This window comes from Mustela nivalis (genome assembly GCF_964662115.1).
Source record: "Mustela nivalis genome assembly, chromosome: 4".
NCBI classification, from domain to species: domain Eukaryota; kingdom Metazoa; phylum Chordata; class Mammalia; order Carnivora; family Mustelidae; genus Mustela; species Mustela nivalis.
Window position 1 is genome coordinate 81845412 of NC_139023.1, and position 13578 is coordinate 81858989.

General features: G+C 33.8%; 2 protein-coding genes across 3 annotated transcripts in view; one reads left to right on the plus strand and one right to left on the minus strand.

Moving 5' to 3' along the window:
- LOC309863077 (uncharacterized protein) overlaps window positions 1-13578 on the plus strand; it is a 185611-nt gene that overhangs the window by 42055 nt on the left and 129978 nt on the right. The window lies entirely within an intron of this gene.
- HSPA4L (heat shock protein family A (Hsp70) member 4 like) overlaps window positions 494-13578 on the minus strand; it is a 48045-nt gene continuing 34960 nt past the window's right edge. For both annotated transcript variants that reach the window (XM_082727562.1, XM_082727563.1), the window contains exons 14-20: window positions 12987-13085; window positions 11558-11695; window positions 8320-8445; window positions 7704-7811; window positions 5222-5341; window positions 3713-3874; window positions 494-1802 (exon numbers count right to left, since the gene is read on the minus strand). In XM_082727562.1, the coding sequence (XP_082583688.1) occupies window positions 1611-1802; window positions 3713-3874; window positions 5222-5341; window positions 7704-7811; window positions 8320-8445; window positions 11558-11695; window positions 12987-13085 (945 nt within the window). In that variant the 3' untranslated portion in view covers window positions 494-1610. The remainder of the gene's footprint in view (window positions 1803-3712; window positions 3875-5221; window positions 5342-7703; window positions 7812-8319; window positions 8446-11557; window positions 11696-12986; window positions 13086-13578) is intronic.

The following is a 13578-nucleotide window of genomic DNA, read 5'->3' on the forward strand; positions in this document are numbered from 1 at the left end:
ATGCAAAAAAGGGACATCTCCCTCAAAAAGGATGAATAAAAATCCCTGCAAAATGCACTGTTCCATACTTTCCTTTTCAGTGCAGACTACATTGTAGAAACAAAATCTCTCTTAAGAGAACTATCTCTGAGAAATAATGACTATCCCTAAAGATATTCAACTCTCAATTTTTACTACTTATGAAAAGTCAGTATTAATATAAAGGTTTAGCTTTGGGGGAAAGTGAGCCTTTCAAAATTTTAACTTAGGTTAATCTAGTTGATTAGCATGAAACACCAGTGCCCATGGCATTGTCTAGGCTTCTTGTAGGTTTGGAAAGTCATTTCAGTCTGCTCCTATACTTAAAATAGTTTCTAGCCTCTGGGAGGAACTGAACAATGTGAACAAGTCTGGTGATGGAGCACAGATTAAGTCCTTAAAATATCTTAATTTCACAGTCCTTTGTCCCATGTAATATATATAAGAAGCACCAAAACTGGAGCCAACATCTGAATAGGTGATGTAACAGCAGGAACTATAATTTAATCACATCATATCATATTACACTTATGTAACATTCTATATTTTGCCTGTTGATATGTAACATAGTTAAGTTTATTACAAGCATTATTTTCTAAGACTTATGGTAGAAGTACTTCTTTTCAAGTATTACCGCTTATTTAATAGTGTTTATCTACTTCTTAACATTAAGTAAATCAGTGATAATGTATATAATGCGATACACATTGTGCCCATTTCTCCCTACCCTGTGTTATTAACAAAATCAATTAAGAAAACCAAAATAACTACTAAAACTGAAACAAGGCTATCAACATCACCGATGCATGTCTGAGTAGTTCAACAGAATTTCCCCCTTAACATGAAGGTATTTTCATCAATAATGCTTCTTATCTTTAGGCTAGTATTACTTTAGCAGCAGCTGGTCTTCAGGACAAGTAGATCAGAAGTTTCAAGTGAAAATGACACTGAATTACTCTCAGAAAACATCAATCCATATTACTAATAAAAGATGCAAACTGCTGGTGTCACCGTAACATAAAAATTGTGTTTCCCTTTCATCATGTGATTTATTTCATTTATGTGATGATAACACTTTGGAGTTCTCATTGCACACCAATGAGATCATCTGTTTTAATATTTAAATTATAAACTACAATAACTAGAAAAAAAGTCAGTGCCTCAGTGGCTTCAAACCACATCCATTTCAATGTTTTTCAAAATGATGATGCAATTAAATCTATGCTTCTGCAACAATAGTGCAATACAGTATCCTCTCCTGAATACAGGAGCTGAGGTTTATCCAAGTAGAAGCTATAAATAAGGTAGATTGTTGCCAAATACATATCAGTCTCGCATGTTTGATAGAACATGTATTAAGAAAGCTAAAACTGACTTGTAAATCTATACGCAGCTAAAGCTTCACATAAGCAGCAATGGAAATGAACAGAGGTGCACTCAATATAGAACACTTTTCAAAACTACTCCAAAAAACAAATGACAAAAAGTGGTTAAGAACAACTGAACATATGTTGTGTGTACCACATGTAAAAGGAAGAATGGACCTTGTGGTTGCTTGCACTGTTTGAATTATGTGAAGGTAAAATTAAGACTTAGTCCACTTCCATCTCTCCAGAAGATTTAGTATGCTGGGAGCTGTCTTTTGTTGTATCTGGTTTAGTTTCAGTCCCACTCTGTCCATCCATTGGTCCATTATGTTCACTATTAGCTTTTGCTTTGTCTTCAGCAACCTCTACTTTCGGTTTGGGCTTGTAAATGATGGGGTTACAGAAATTATCCAGTTCCTAAAAGACATGAAGAAAAGTGATATTAAAAATACTACAGAACAGATTACCATTAATTTTCTAAATTTCCACATTAATAAGATATTCCTGAATTTATGTTAGCTCAGTTAGATAACCAAGTTTCTTCAAATACATCAATGAAGCATTTATTTCTGGGTTAGTGCATATTAATGCTGACAAGGAACTCTTCAATCTTTACCAAATTCTTTGTATCTAATCTTCCTAAAAACTGGTTCCTCATAATTGAAATATAGTTTTCTTGGACAGAAATAATTTTTAATTCATTCCTTTAAATTATGCCTAGTGCTCTGAGAATTATATCAAATAACACATTTCATAAATTGGTATTTACATGAAAACAGCTTTCATAAGTGGACCTGTAGAACTATGCTGAAGGAAAATGAAGTCATGAATGTATATGCAACTCAATAATTTAAAGTAAGTACAATGTAATTTCTCTATCTTTGCTTATTTCTTTTTAACACAGAAATAAAAGACCATTAAAATCCCCAAGACCAGTGTCACAGAGATCGGGATAGGGACAGAAAGATAGGGAGTCAACAACCTAGGGGAAACTGCTCTTACCATACTACATCTGATTAAGAGTAAATTATTATGGTTTCTTTGCAAAACTCTCTCAAAAGGAAAATACTTCGCTTTGATTTTAAAAATACCCGTTTATTGTTTTAAAAAAAAGCAAAAACAAAACCTTGAAAACATACTGAACTAGGTAAAGCAAAAGAAAAAAAAGAAAGAGCACCTGAAATTCCATCTTCTACAGATTAACATGAACATTTTAGTGAATGTCCTTTTAGGTGTATGTCCATGCATACACATACCTACAAGCCTACAGATCTGTGAAGATGCTTGCTAATTTATACAGTGAAATAATGTCATTTAGGTTCTGTAATCTTTCCCTTCTCATGCAATATGTTGTACACATCTTTCTATCTAGATAGATCTCTGTCTCTAAAATTAATGTAATGATTGCAAAGTGTTGAATGGATGCTTCAATTTATCTAATTTCTTACTGCCAGGTATGTGTTTCTTCCAATTTTTTGCTAATTAATAAGCAAGGGTATTTATGTACCTATCCCTGTGCAATGATCAATTTAGGATGAATTAGGATGAACAATTGTGATTTCTGGGTTAAAGGGTACATATACGTCCTTTAAATTTCTAAACATATACTGATGCAAAATGCTTTAACAAATTCAACCAAGTTGCTAAGGGAGAACATCCGAGTCTTTGCACCCTTGACAACTTATGACAAAGATTATGAATGTAAACACAAAACCATGAATCAGATGAAAAAAGATGAGTGGAGAAGAATGTGATGAGGATGAGCACCTTTTCATATATATTTATTGGACATGTATAACCTTGTTTTGTCAATTGCCATCCAATAGTTTTTCTCATTTCTCTACTAAGATGCTTATCTTTATTACAAAATTTGTCTCCATGTTTTTCATGGTGTTCTTTTCTATGATAATCTTTTGTATTTTCATGGGTAATGTTTTTTAGACTGGGAAATTTATCTCAAAAATAAGATTTACCACAGAATTTTACAGGTTTCAAATGATGTCAAAGACCAATACTACAAAGTTTTACTACTATGGAGATTTAGAAGTCTTATCTAATCTAGAAAAGTCTGAAGTATTTAACAGTAAGTTATCACATTGCTTTCTTTCTTTCTGGATTACACTTAAAATATAAAAAACAGCCTTGTGTATGTGACTAAATCAAGGGACAGGGATGTCCCACCTAGAATTTTTTTTTTTAATTAAAAATTAGCCTTAAACTTGTTTCTCTAAGTTCTTTTGCAAGCTGATGACTTCTCAAAGAACAGCTCCCATTAAAAATGTTTAATGCTTGAACCCATTAAAAAAAGAATTTTGTAGGTAACTTACCTTTGACTTTGCAACTATTTCTGAAACTTTCACCACAGGATCTTGAGTGAGACTTAGTTTGTTTTGTGCATTCATCTTACTGTTCAGCCAACTCATGGCATCGCTGATATATTTTTCAACTTTTTCCACTTCAGTGGGATCCAGGTGATCGTATCTTTCATCCTATTAAAAATTTTTTACTTAATGTAACAGATTTTTATATCAATTAATGCATCAATTAATAATTTCTATTTAAAAGATTTAGATTCTTATTGAATATATACCTCACACATATCCATGCAAAGAAGCCATATACAAATTATATAGAATTGAAGAGACAGGGAGAAAGAAAAAAGATGAGTGTGCATTTTTTTAATTAACTTTAGTTTTGAGGTATTGCCTTTTATTTTTCTTAAGATTTTATTTATTTGATAGACAGAGATCACAAGTAAGCAGAGAGGGAGGCAGAGAGAGAGAGGCAGGGGGAAGCAAGCTCCCCGCTGAGCAGAAAACCCGATGCAATGCGGGGCTCTGCGGGGCTCGGTCCCAGGACCCTGAGATCATGACCTAAGCCGAAGGCAGAGGGCTCAACCCACTGAGCCACCCAGGCACCCCTCTGTGTGCATTTTTAAAAGAAAAGGCTTTCTAAAGAAGTCAGTTTTGCCAAAAAATGCCTAGTGGAGAATATTCAAGGGAACAATACTTAGCCAACAAAGAAGCTGTTCGGAATTGAATTTGTTAGGGAATAAAGAGAAATAAGAAGGCATACTGCAAGCTAGACAGAAAATTCTCAAAATACAGCAGAACAGCATGGTAAGTTGTTGATAAGGAGAATTACATAATGACATTCTGTTTGAAAAACAACTGCAGCCACCCCATATAGGAAACAATCTAAGAATTCATGGTTTAAGATGGTAGTCACAGGACCAAAAAGAAATGGCAATGCAATGTGGATTACAGATTGGACGTGGAAAATAAAGGGAAATGGAATGAAAGAGTACTCCAAAGCCAAAAAACTGGGAGAATAGTGATAATGTGTTTTAAAACCACATACACCTAAGGAATTTTAATAGATTAAAATCATATACCTGCACTGTATTTTAGGAGTGTAAGTACCCTTTATCGGTGACTTTCCAATAAATAAAACTTTTGTTTGTTTGGGTTTTTTGTTTTGTTTTGTTTGGTGAGAGAGTACATGCATGGGGCAGGGATGGGAGTGAAGACAGAGGGAGAGGGAGAGAGAGAACCCCAAGCAGGGTCCACGTTCAGCATGGAACCCAACATAGACCTCGATCCTAAGACCTGAGATCATGACCTGTGCCAAAATCAAGAGTCAGATGCTCAAATGACCAAGACACCCAGGCGCCCCCTAATAAAAAAAAAAAAGTCTTAAGTTTGGTGCACAAGGTCTCCAAAATTTGGTGGCAACAACTGCACTCGCTTTGTAGCTGAGAACTTACAGATTTACCCCACTGCCACGATGTACTACCCACATGCCATCATCATCAGCTGGCTTTGTGGTTTTCATACCTTGTTTCTGTATGCTTCTATCACTTTCATAACAAGTTGAATCTTCTTTCCCAAGTCGTTTAAAGCTTTTGGTCTCTCCTCATGTTCCATGTACCTCATCTGAATAGGCTGGCCATATTTCTATTAAATTTTTTTAAAAGAAAAAGTTAACAGAAAAGTTTTTAACAAGACAGTACTTTTAATTCCTTCAAAGTTACGTGTTAAAAGTTTACAGAACTATTAAATAATTAGACCATAAGGACAATACTCCATGCAGAATTCATGTATTTGAAACCAAGTTTCTGTGTATAACTCTGTAAACAACATGATTATTAGAATTTCTGGATATTCAGTATTTATTGAGTATCATTTATGTTTATTAATTAGGTAGAAATTCTGGATCTATGAGTACAGCACTTAGAAAAAAAACAAAACAACAACAACAAAAAACCTCTGGCCCTTAACCCAAATGCTTGGAGTGAGGAATTTCTAAATGTTTTAACAGCCCCTTGTAACTTTGAGGAGGGGAATGCATTAGAAGAACAAATACCTATTTTCTTTTCTATTCTTTATACACTTAAAAAAACAACATATTTTAGATTAATTTTAGATTTTCAGAGAAGTTATAAAGGAAATAATAGAGCATCGAGTACCTCTCACTACTTTCCTCTGATGTTAACATCTTGTACCACCATAGAACATACACTTGCCAAAACTAAGAAACCAACACTGGAGCATTACTATTAACTGAACTCCAGACCTCATGTGGATTTCCTAATTTTCTGTTCCAGGATACCATATTGCCTTTAGTCTACTTACATCATATTTTTAATTGAAAAAATTTTTTAAGATTTTATTTATTTGAGAGGATGCACACATGCAGGAGTGAGAGAGTGCATGAGCAGGGGGAGGATCAGAGAGAGAGAGAGCTCGCAGGGGTGTGGAGCATGTTTGAGCATGAGCAGGGGGAGGGGAGAGAGGGAGAGAGAGGATGCAAGTGTGTGCACGCACACTCACGTGCGTGCGCACGCATTCACACACAAACACACACAAGAGGGGGAGGAGCAGAGGGAGAATTACACTCCCCACTGAGTAAGGAGTCCTGGGATCATGACCTGAGCCAAAGACAGATGCTTAACCAACTGAGCCACCTTGTGCCCCTTACTGTAAATGTTTTTGAAAAAAGGACCAAATACTGTATTTTTTAACCATCTCAAAAAAAAAAAAAAAAAAAAACAACAACAAAAAACTAAGGCCTGTGAAGCCTTCTACAACATTCATTTCTATGGTTACTTATATATTTGGGGTAAAATAATCCTTTTTGAGAGCTGCTGGGTTTTTCAGTTTCTTCTACTGGCCTCAGCTGCTTGGCTGCTCCTACCTCCCAAAATATATACATTCTTCTAGGGAGATGGGGAGTAACACCACCATCAAGATAAAATGTGATAAAGATAAAGATAAAGGTTTTAAGTTTTAAGTTTTTTTTAAGTTTAGATTTTCTAGTTGATTTTTAATTATTCCATATGGAAGTAATTTACTGGCATGAAGACAGTTCTAACTTTTTCAAGATACTAACTTTGCTTTTAAGTAACTTCTCTTATACTCCCCACCTCTCCCAGTCCTAAAGGTCTGCCTTTTCCCATAGCCTAGGAATCATTATCAATGTCATCTATGTTTTTTCCTTGCTACTCAGAATGGCTCAGTGACCAGCAGCATCAGAATTTCTTGGAAGCTTGTTAAAAATAGATAATCACGGACCCATCACTCAGATATATACTGAATCATAGTCTACATTTAGTAAGAGCCCCTGGTAATTATGTGAACATTAAAGTATTGCTATGATCCACATAGAAGAAGAAGAAAAGACAAATTTCCTATCATCCTTGTAATGTGAACTTAAAACTACTTTTTTCAGGGTAGGGCAGATAAGCAGAAAGCAGTAATTATGGTCTTTTCTTAAAATCATACCATTGGACCTAGAAAAGGGAGACCTGGTGGCCACATCTCCTTATTTCTTTGTGGAAGGACATTCAAGAGCAAGAGTGCTACTTTCTAATTTCTTCACTGGCAGATGTCCCCCTCAGTTGCAATGTGAAAATACAATAGGGCAGTATATTACTCCTCAAAATCATGACAGTGAAGAAGAGAGAAGTAGAGAAAGGGTGTAACCTCTAATGGGTAAGAAGGGATTAGGTTTACAAATCTGTTCTTAATGACATCTCAGAAATATATGGCTAATGTAAAACTGGTAACACTCAATCATCTGCTACATATTTATATCTGAAAATCTTAAAAAAATATAATTATACATTATTTGATTACAATTATGTAGCATTATTGCCCTCCAAAAATGCTTTTAAGATTAGAGAACATTTCTTCCTACATGTATCTTGCTTTATTATTTTCTAATATATTTATTAAAAATAGACTTTGCTTTTACAGAATAATTTTTAGGAAAATTTCATGTTCTACTGAAAACTAACATGGACTTTAAAAAATTTACCTTTAGTTCTTGAAGCTTATCCACATAAATTTGTTTAGGTTGGTCTTCTCCTTCTTCATAAAGCCAATTTTCTGTGTCTTCCAATATCGTAGACAGTTTATTCAAGTCCTAATTATACATTTAAAAGACACTGACTGAAAATTCCTTAGAAATAAAAGTTATCAAAGAAGGACAGAATGTTTTTCAAGTATAAAAGATTAAATTTCAATTTCTCTGGCTTTTTATTCATAAACATGTTTCTCACTATAGTTCTGCAGTTGGGAGAAATAACTAATTACCATTCCTAAATGTGGCTCAAGGAGAAGGACAACAGTAACACATTTGGTATGTTTATTTATATAATTCGTATTAGCATTGTCAAATCATTTTTTTAAAGATTTACTTTAGGAAGACAGTGTGAGTGGGCAAGAGTGCATGGGAGTGCAAGTAGAAAGGAGGAATAGAGAGGAAGAGAGCAGACTCCGCACTGAGCGCAGAGCCCAACATGGAGCTCGATCTCACAAATCTGAGGTCACGAACTGAGCTGAAATCAAGAGTCAGATGCTTAACCAATTGAGCCACCCAGATGCCCCTCAAACAAAGAGTTCTAATAAAAAATTTTAAAATTTAGACTTACTTCTTGAGTGATGAATTTTTCATAGACCGTGCCCAGCTTGTCTCTAAAATCATACACATATTCTTCAACAGCATTCTTAGCATCGTTTCTTTCTTTCTCTAATTTATCTTGCATTATCATCTTCCCCTATATTCAAAATGTTTAGATTAGCTGCTATTAAGAATATGCAGGAGAGTCATCAGGGAAATGCATATAAAAACCACAATGATCTATCACCTAATACCTGTCAGAATAGCTAGAATCAAAAAGAAGAAAAAAGTGTTGCTAAAGGCATAGAGAGAAAGGAATCCTCATGCAGTGTTGGTAGGAATATAAACTGGTGCAGCAACTGTGGAAAACAGTAAGGAGGTTCCTCAAAAAAATCAAAAACAGAAGTGCCATATGATCCAATAATTCCACTACTGGGTATCTATCTGCCCAAAGAAAACAAAAATAATTAGAGGTATATACCTCTGTTTATTGCAGCATTATTTACAATACCAAGATAGAGAAGAAACCCGTGTCCACTGAAAGATGAATGAAGAAGGTATGGGTTGTGTGTGTGTGGGGGGGGGGCATGTAATGGAGTATTACTCAGCTATTAAAAAGGATGAAATCTTGCTATTTGCAACAACACAAATGGACCTATGTTAAGTGAAACAAGTCAGACAAAAACAAATGCCATATGATTTCACTTAGTGGAATCAAAAAAACAAATAAAGAAAGAAAGAATAGAAACAGAACTGATGGTTGCCAGAGGGGAGCTAGGTGGGGAGATGGGCAAAATGGGTGAAAGGGAGTGGAAATACAGGCTTAGAGCTAAGGAATGAGTAAGTCATGGGGATAAAAAGGTACAGCATAGGGAATATAGTCAATAGTATAATAATAGTGTATAGTGAGGGATGATAACCATACTTGTGAGCAAGATGTATAGACTAGTTTATCACTATGCTATATATCTGAAACTAAAGTAACACTGCATATCAACTAGACTTCAATTAAAAAAAAAAAGAATATGCATCAGGAAAATGCAAACCAAAACCTGTTCATACCTACTAGAATGACTATAATCAAAAGAAATGGATTGTAAGAAACGGACAACACTGGTGAGGATGTAGAGAATTTTTAACCCTTGCATATTGCTATTGGGAATGTAAAATCCTGCAGCTATTATATAAAACAGTTTGGTGGTTCCTCAAAAAGCTAAACAAAGATTTACAGTATGACAGCAATTTCACTCCTAGGTATATAACCAAAGGAACTGAATACAGGAACTCAAAACAGGTTATTTGTATGCCCACTACAGCATTATTCACAATAGCCAAAAGGTGGACAACTCAGTTGTCCCTTAACAGATGAATGGATAAATAAAATGTACATATATATCCAATGAAATATTACTCTATTCTAAAAAGGTGTTACATTCTGATACATGTTACAACATGAACCCTGAAAACTTGCAAAGTATACTAAACCAAACACAAAAGGACAACTATTATATGAATACAGTCATATGATTTATCTAGAATGGGCAAATCCAGAGACAGAAAGTGGCTAGAATTTACTGGGGGTTGCAGGGAGAGAAGAATGGTGAGTTATTAATGATTACAGACTTTCTGGGGTTATGAAAAAGTTATGAAAAAGAAATAGGCAGTGGTGACAATTCACAAAACTTTGAATTTAACAATGCCACTGAATTGCTGTACAATTAGTCAAATGACAAATTTTATGTTATATACATTTAAATTTAAAAGATAAGTGTAATATTCCAAAAGCCACCAAACTACACTTTAAATGGGTTAACTGTATGGTATGTGAATTATATCTCAATAAAGCTATTTTAAAAACCCCACATAGACTATGTCATTGTACATACTCGGGTTCAATACCTTGGCTCCCGATTTACTAGCTTTGAGATCACAGCAAGTTCACTGAACCTCTCTAAGCCTCAGTTTTCTTATCCTAAAACAGAATACAACTATCTGTCTGTTAGGGCTGTTAGTAAGATTGATATAATTCACATAAAATTTTAGTATAGTGCCTAGCACCTAACTTGTGCTGAATAAATGTTAGCTCTGGAAGGGGATATAATATAGTGGTGGTGATCTTGAGCTTTGGAGACAGATTACCCAGATGCAACTCAAAGGTTACAACTCAATAGGCTACCTGTTCTTGTCTCTTCATCTGTAAAAAATAAATCTCTAACAGTACTTACACTTCACAGGTTTGAGTATTAAATACGGTATCAGTGTATTTTAAGAGGTTTAGCAAATATGATTATTGTTATAACTAACGCAAAGAAATAAAGAATCTGAGAATTGTTAATACCTAAACAAAATTTTCACTTTAACAGAAACACACTATTTTAAACAGAAGACTACAGTGTACAGACTTTTGGAATTTACATTGTTAGTGTTCATTCTTTTAAAACCTTAAAAAAAATCGTATACACAAAATTTGCCACAGCAGTACTTGCCTACAGTTTATTCCTTTGGGAAAATTAATCTGTCTCAAAACAAATTCTTAATTACTTATGATCTCCAAGAATGCTGGCTTCAACTTAATAGTTAATGAACAGGCAATATAGATAGGTACTAAACAGGGCAAACATTATAAAGTCAAATTCTCTGAAGAAATTCCCAGAATAATGTGCACCAAGAGGAGAATATGGGCGCTTCAAAGAAAACTGACTTTCTAACACTAGCCAAGCCTGTAGACATGACCACTACTTAAACAGAAGGTTTAAAAATAAAATTATTTCTTACACAACTGCTAGTCAAGAAACAAAACTCTTCTCCTTGAGAGACTATAAAATTAGATATATGTAATTAGACATGTAAAGAAAATTTCAAGAATGACAATAGATCTTAAGAAGTCAGAAAATATTCTGAATAGAGCCTTATCTTTAAGAACGCATTAGAAGAGGGGAGCTGCTAATACTTCCCCATACAATGTCTGCTGGGTATTACTGCTAAAGACAAAGTACCAGGGGATAAGAACCCTTAGTATTAGAGTGGTCTTTCTTTATAGTGGAGACAATGCATATTTTTCACATAACTCTGATGAAAGCTTACCGTACATGACATTAACATAGTTCAGTATTTTGTCTAAAATAAAGCAGTTAATGACTTAATAATTCCTTAGGAGTTATGGACTAGATACCCAAATTGTTGGGAGGAGGGGGGTCATAATCATTGACTTTTACAAAAATTTCAGACTACACTACCACTTATTTCAGTATCAACTCAAATTTATATACCTCATTTTCAATGTAGCTGTTGAGAAGATCTTGGCCCAATTGTCTACACAGGCTACTCTGAATAGGCAGATCAATACTCTTGACTTTTCCTTTTTTAATAGTCTGGTTTAATCGATCTTGTTTGTCTGAGGGAGCTGACTGCAAAGAGAAATGCAAAAGAAGTAAAATAAAACCAGCTTAAAAAAAGATTTAAAAGTGATTTCAGATGAAACAAAAAAGTAAAATCAAAACTTTTACCATCTACTGTACTTAATACTACTTTTATATAGATAGTATTTTATACACTGCATACACTACATCTTTCTACATAAAAGACACCAGGATGGAAATGCAAATTAAAGCCAAAATGAGATGCCACTTCACACTCAATAGCAACAGCTATAATGAAAAAAAGGAAAATAAGAATTGGTGAGGATGTGGAGAAACTGGAACCCTCATATACTGCTAACAAGATTATAAAATACTGAAACCACTCTGGAAAAACAGTTGGGCAGTTCCTGAGTGATGGTAACACTATAAAAATGACTATAGTAATAGTTGCAAAACTCTGCACTATTACATTTATAAAATGGAGTGTATTAAAAACCACTGAATTGTACGCTTTAAATGGGTGGACTATACAGTATATAAACTATATCTTAAGATATTAAACAATTAAAACAAAAAATACCAAGAAAAATTGAAAATCTAGAAAAATAGGCTTTAATTTTTAAATTACAGAGAGCCTAGAACTGTTTTGTTGTTCTTTTGTTTTGTTCTGGAGAGCCTAGGACTTGAAACAGGATCTTTATAACCTCTGGAAAAGATCTACAAATAACCTACAACTAACCAATATAGATTAAATTCTGTTCAGGTTAGACAGACCTGTTGAAGATGATTATTTAGAACTGCAGCCCCATTCATCTGGGTGTTTAGAGCGGGATCTCTCCCTTTTATTGGCAACAACTGTCTCAGTAAAATGATGACTTTCAATAAAAGAATTCTCCTTTAAAGTTTTACCTTCAAAAAAATATATATATATATTTTTTGCACAAAGGGAAATATTGTATAATACGCAGCAAAATGCTAAGAGTGGTTAATTTTGAGATGTGAGGTTACTGACAATGTAAGTTTTCTTCATTTAGCTTATTATATTTCCTATTTTTCTGGGATTATATGGTTTTTAACGACACACAAAAAAATTACTGAAAAATGCATCTTCTTTTTCTCACCAAAGGGATAATTTTACTTACATTGTTAGTGTTCATTCTTTTAAAAATCCTCTATAATAAACTCATAGAATTATATTTATTCTGGTTATATGCCTCTATACTTCCAGAGTACTAAGATTTAAAATATCAAGTGTATTAAAAGCATGCAGTATAAAGTAAATACGTTACTCAAAATACCAATCTCAAAAAGACACAACCACAAAAACAGTAAAACACACCTTTGTTTTGGTTCCTGTATGATCAATTTCCTCTTCTGGGGTGTGTTCAGCATGACATTTTTGATGCCCTCCTTCTTCTTGGTCAACTTGCATTTTATCCTGGATAGAAAAATGTAATTGATAACATGAGTGTCCTCCTTATTCTATTTTTAAAAAATAAACAGTGTGTTAAGTGTTCAAAATTGTAATGTGTGAAGAATGTAAAGTAGAAGGCTGTTTTCCAAATGAGAAAAACTACAAATAAAAAGATTAACACACAAAAGAAAAAGATCTATTTGATGGTAAGTGAATAAACAGTTTCATTCAGCTGTGGTCAAGTAACTACAAAAGAAACAGAAAATGGTTTTCAAGTTAAAGTCACCAATCAAAATTCACAAATATAAGCTTACCAAAAAAAGAACATTAAATTTGACTTGAAAGATATTTCTTACCAAAAAAAGAACATTAAATTTGACTTGAAAAATATTTTTAAAGAACTAAATGTGGGAAAATGAGATAAAAAATACATGTATTACGTAAGTTCATTTTTTTAAAATGTAGTAAGATACCCAATACATCAGAACTGTCAAAGTAGATGTCTCCAAATTATTAC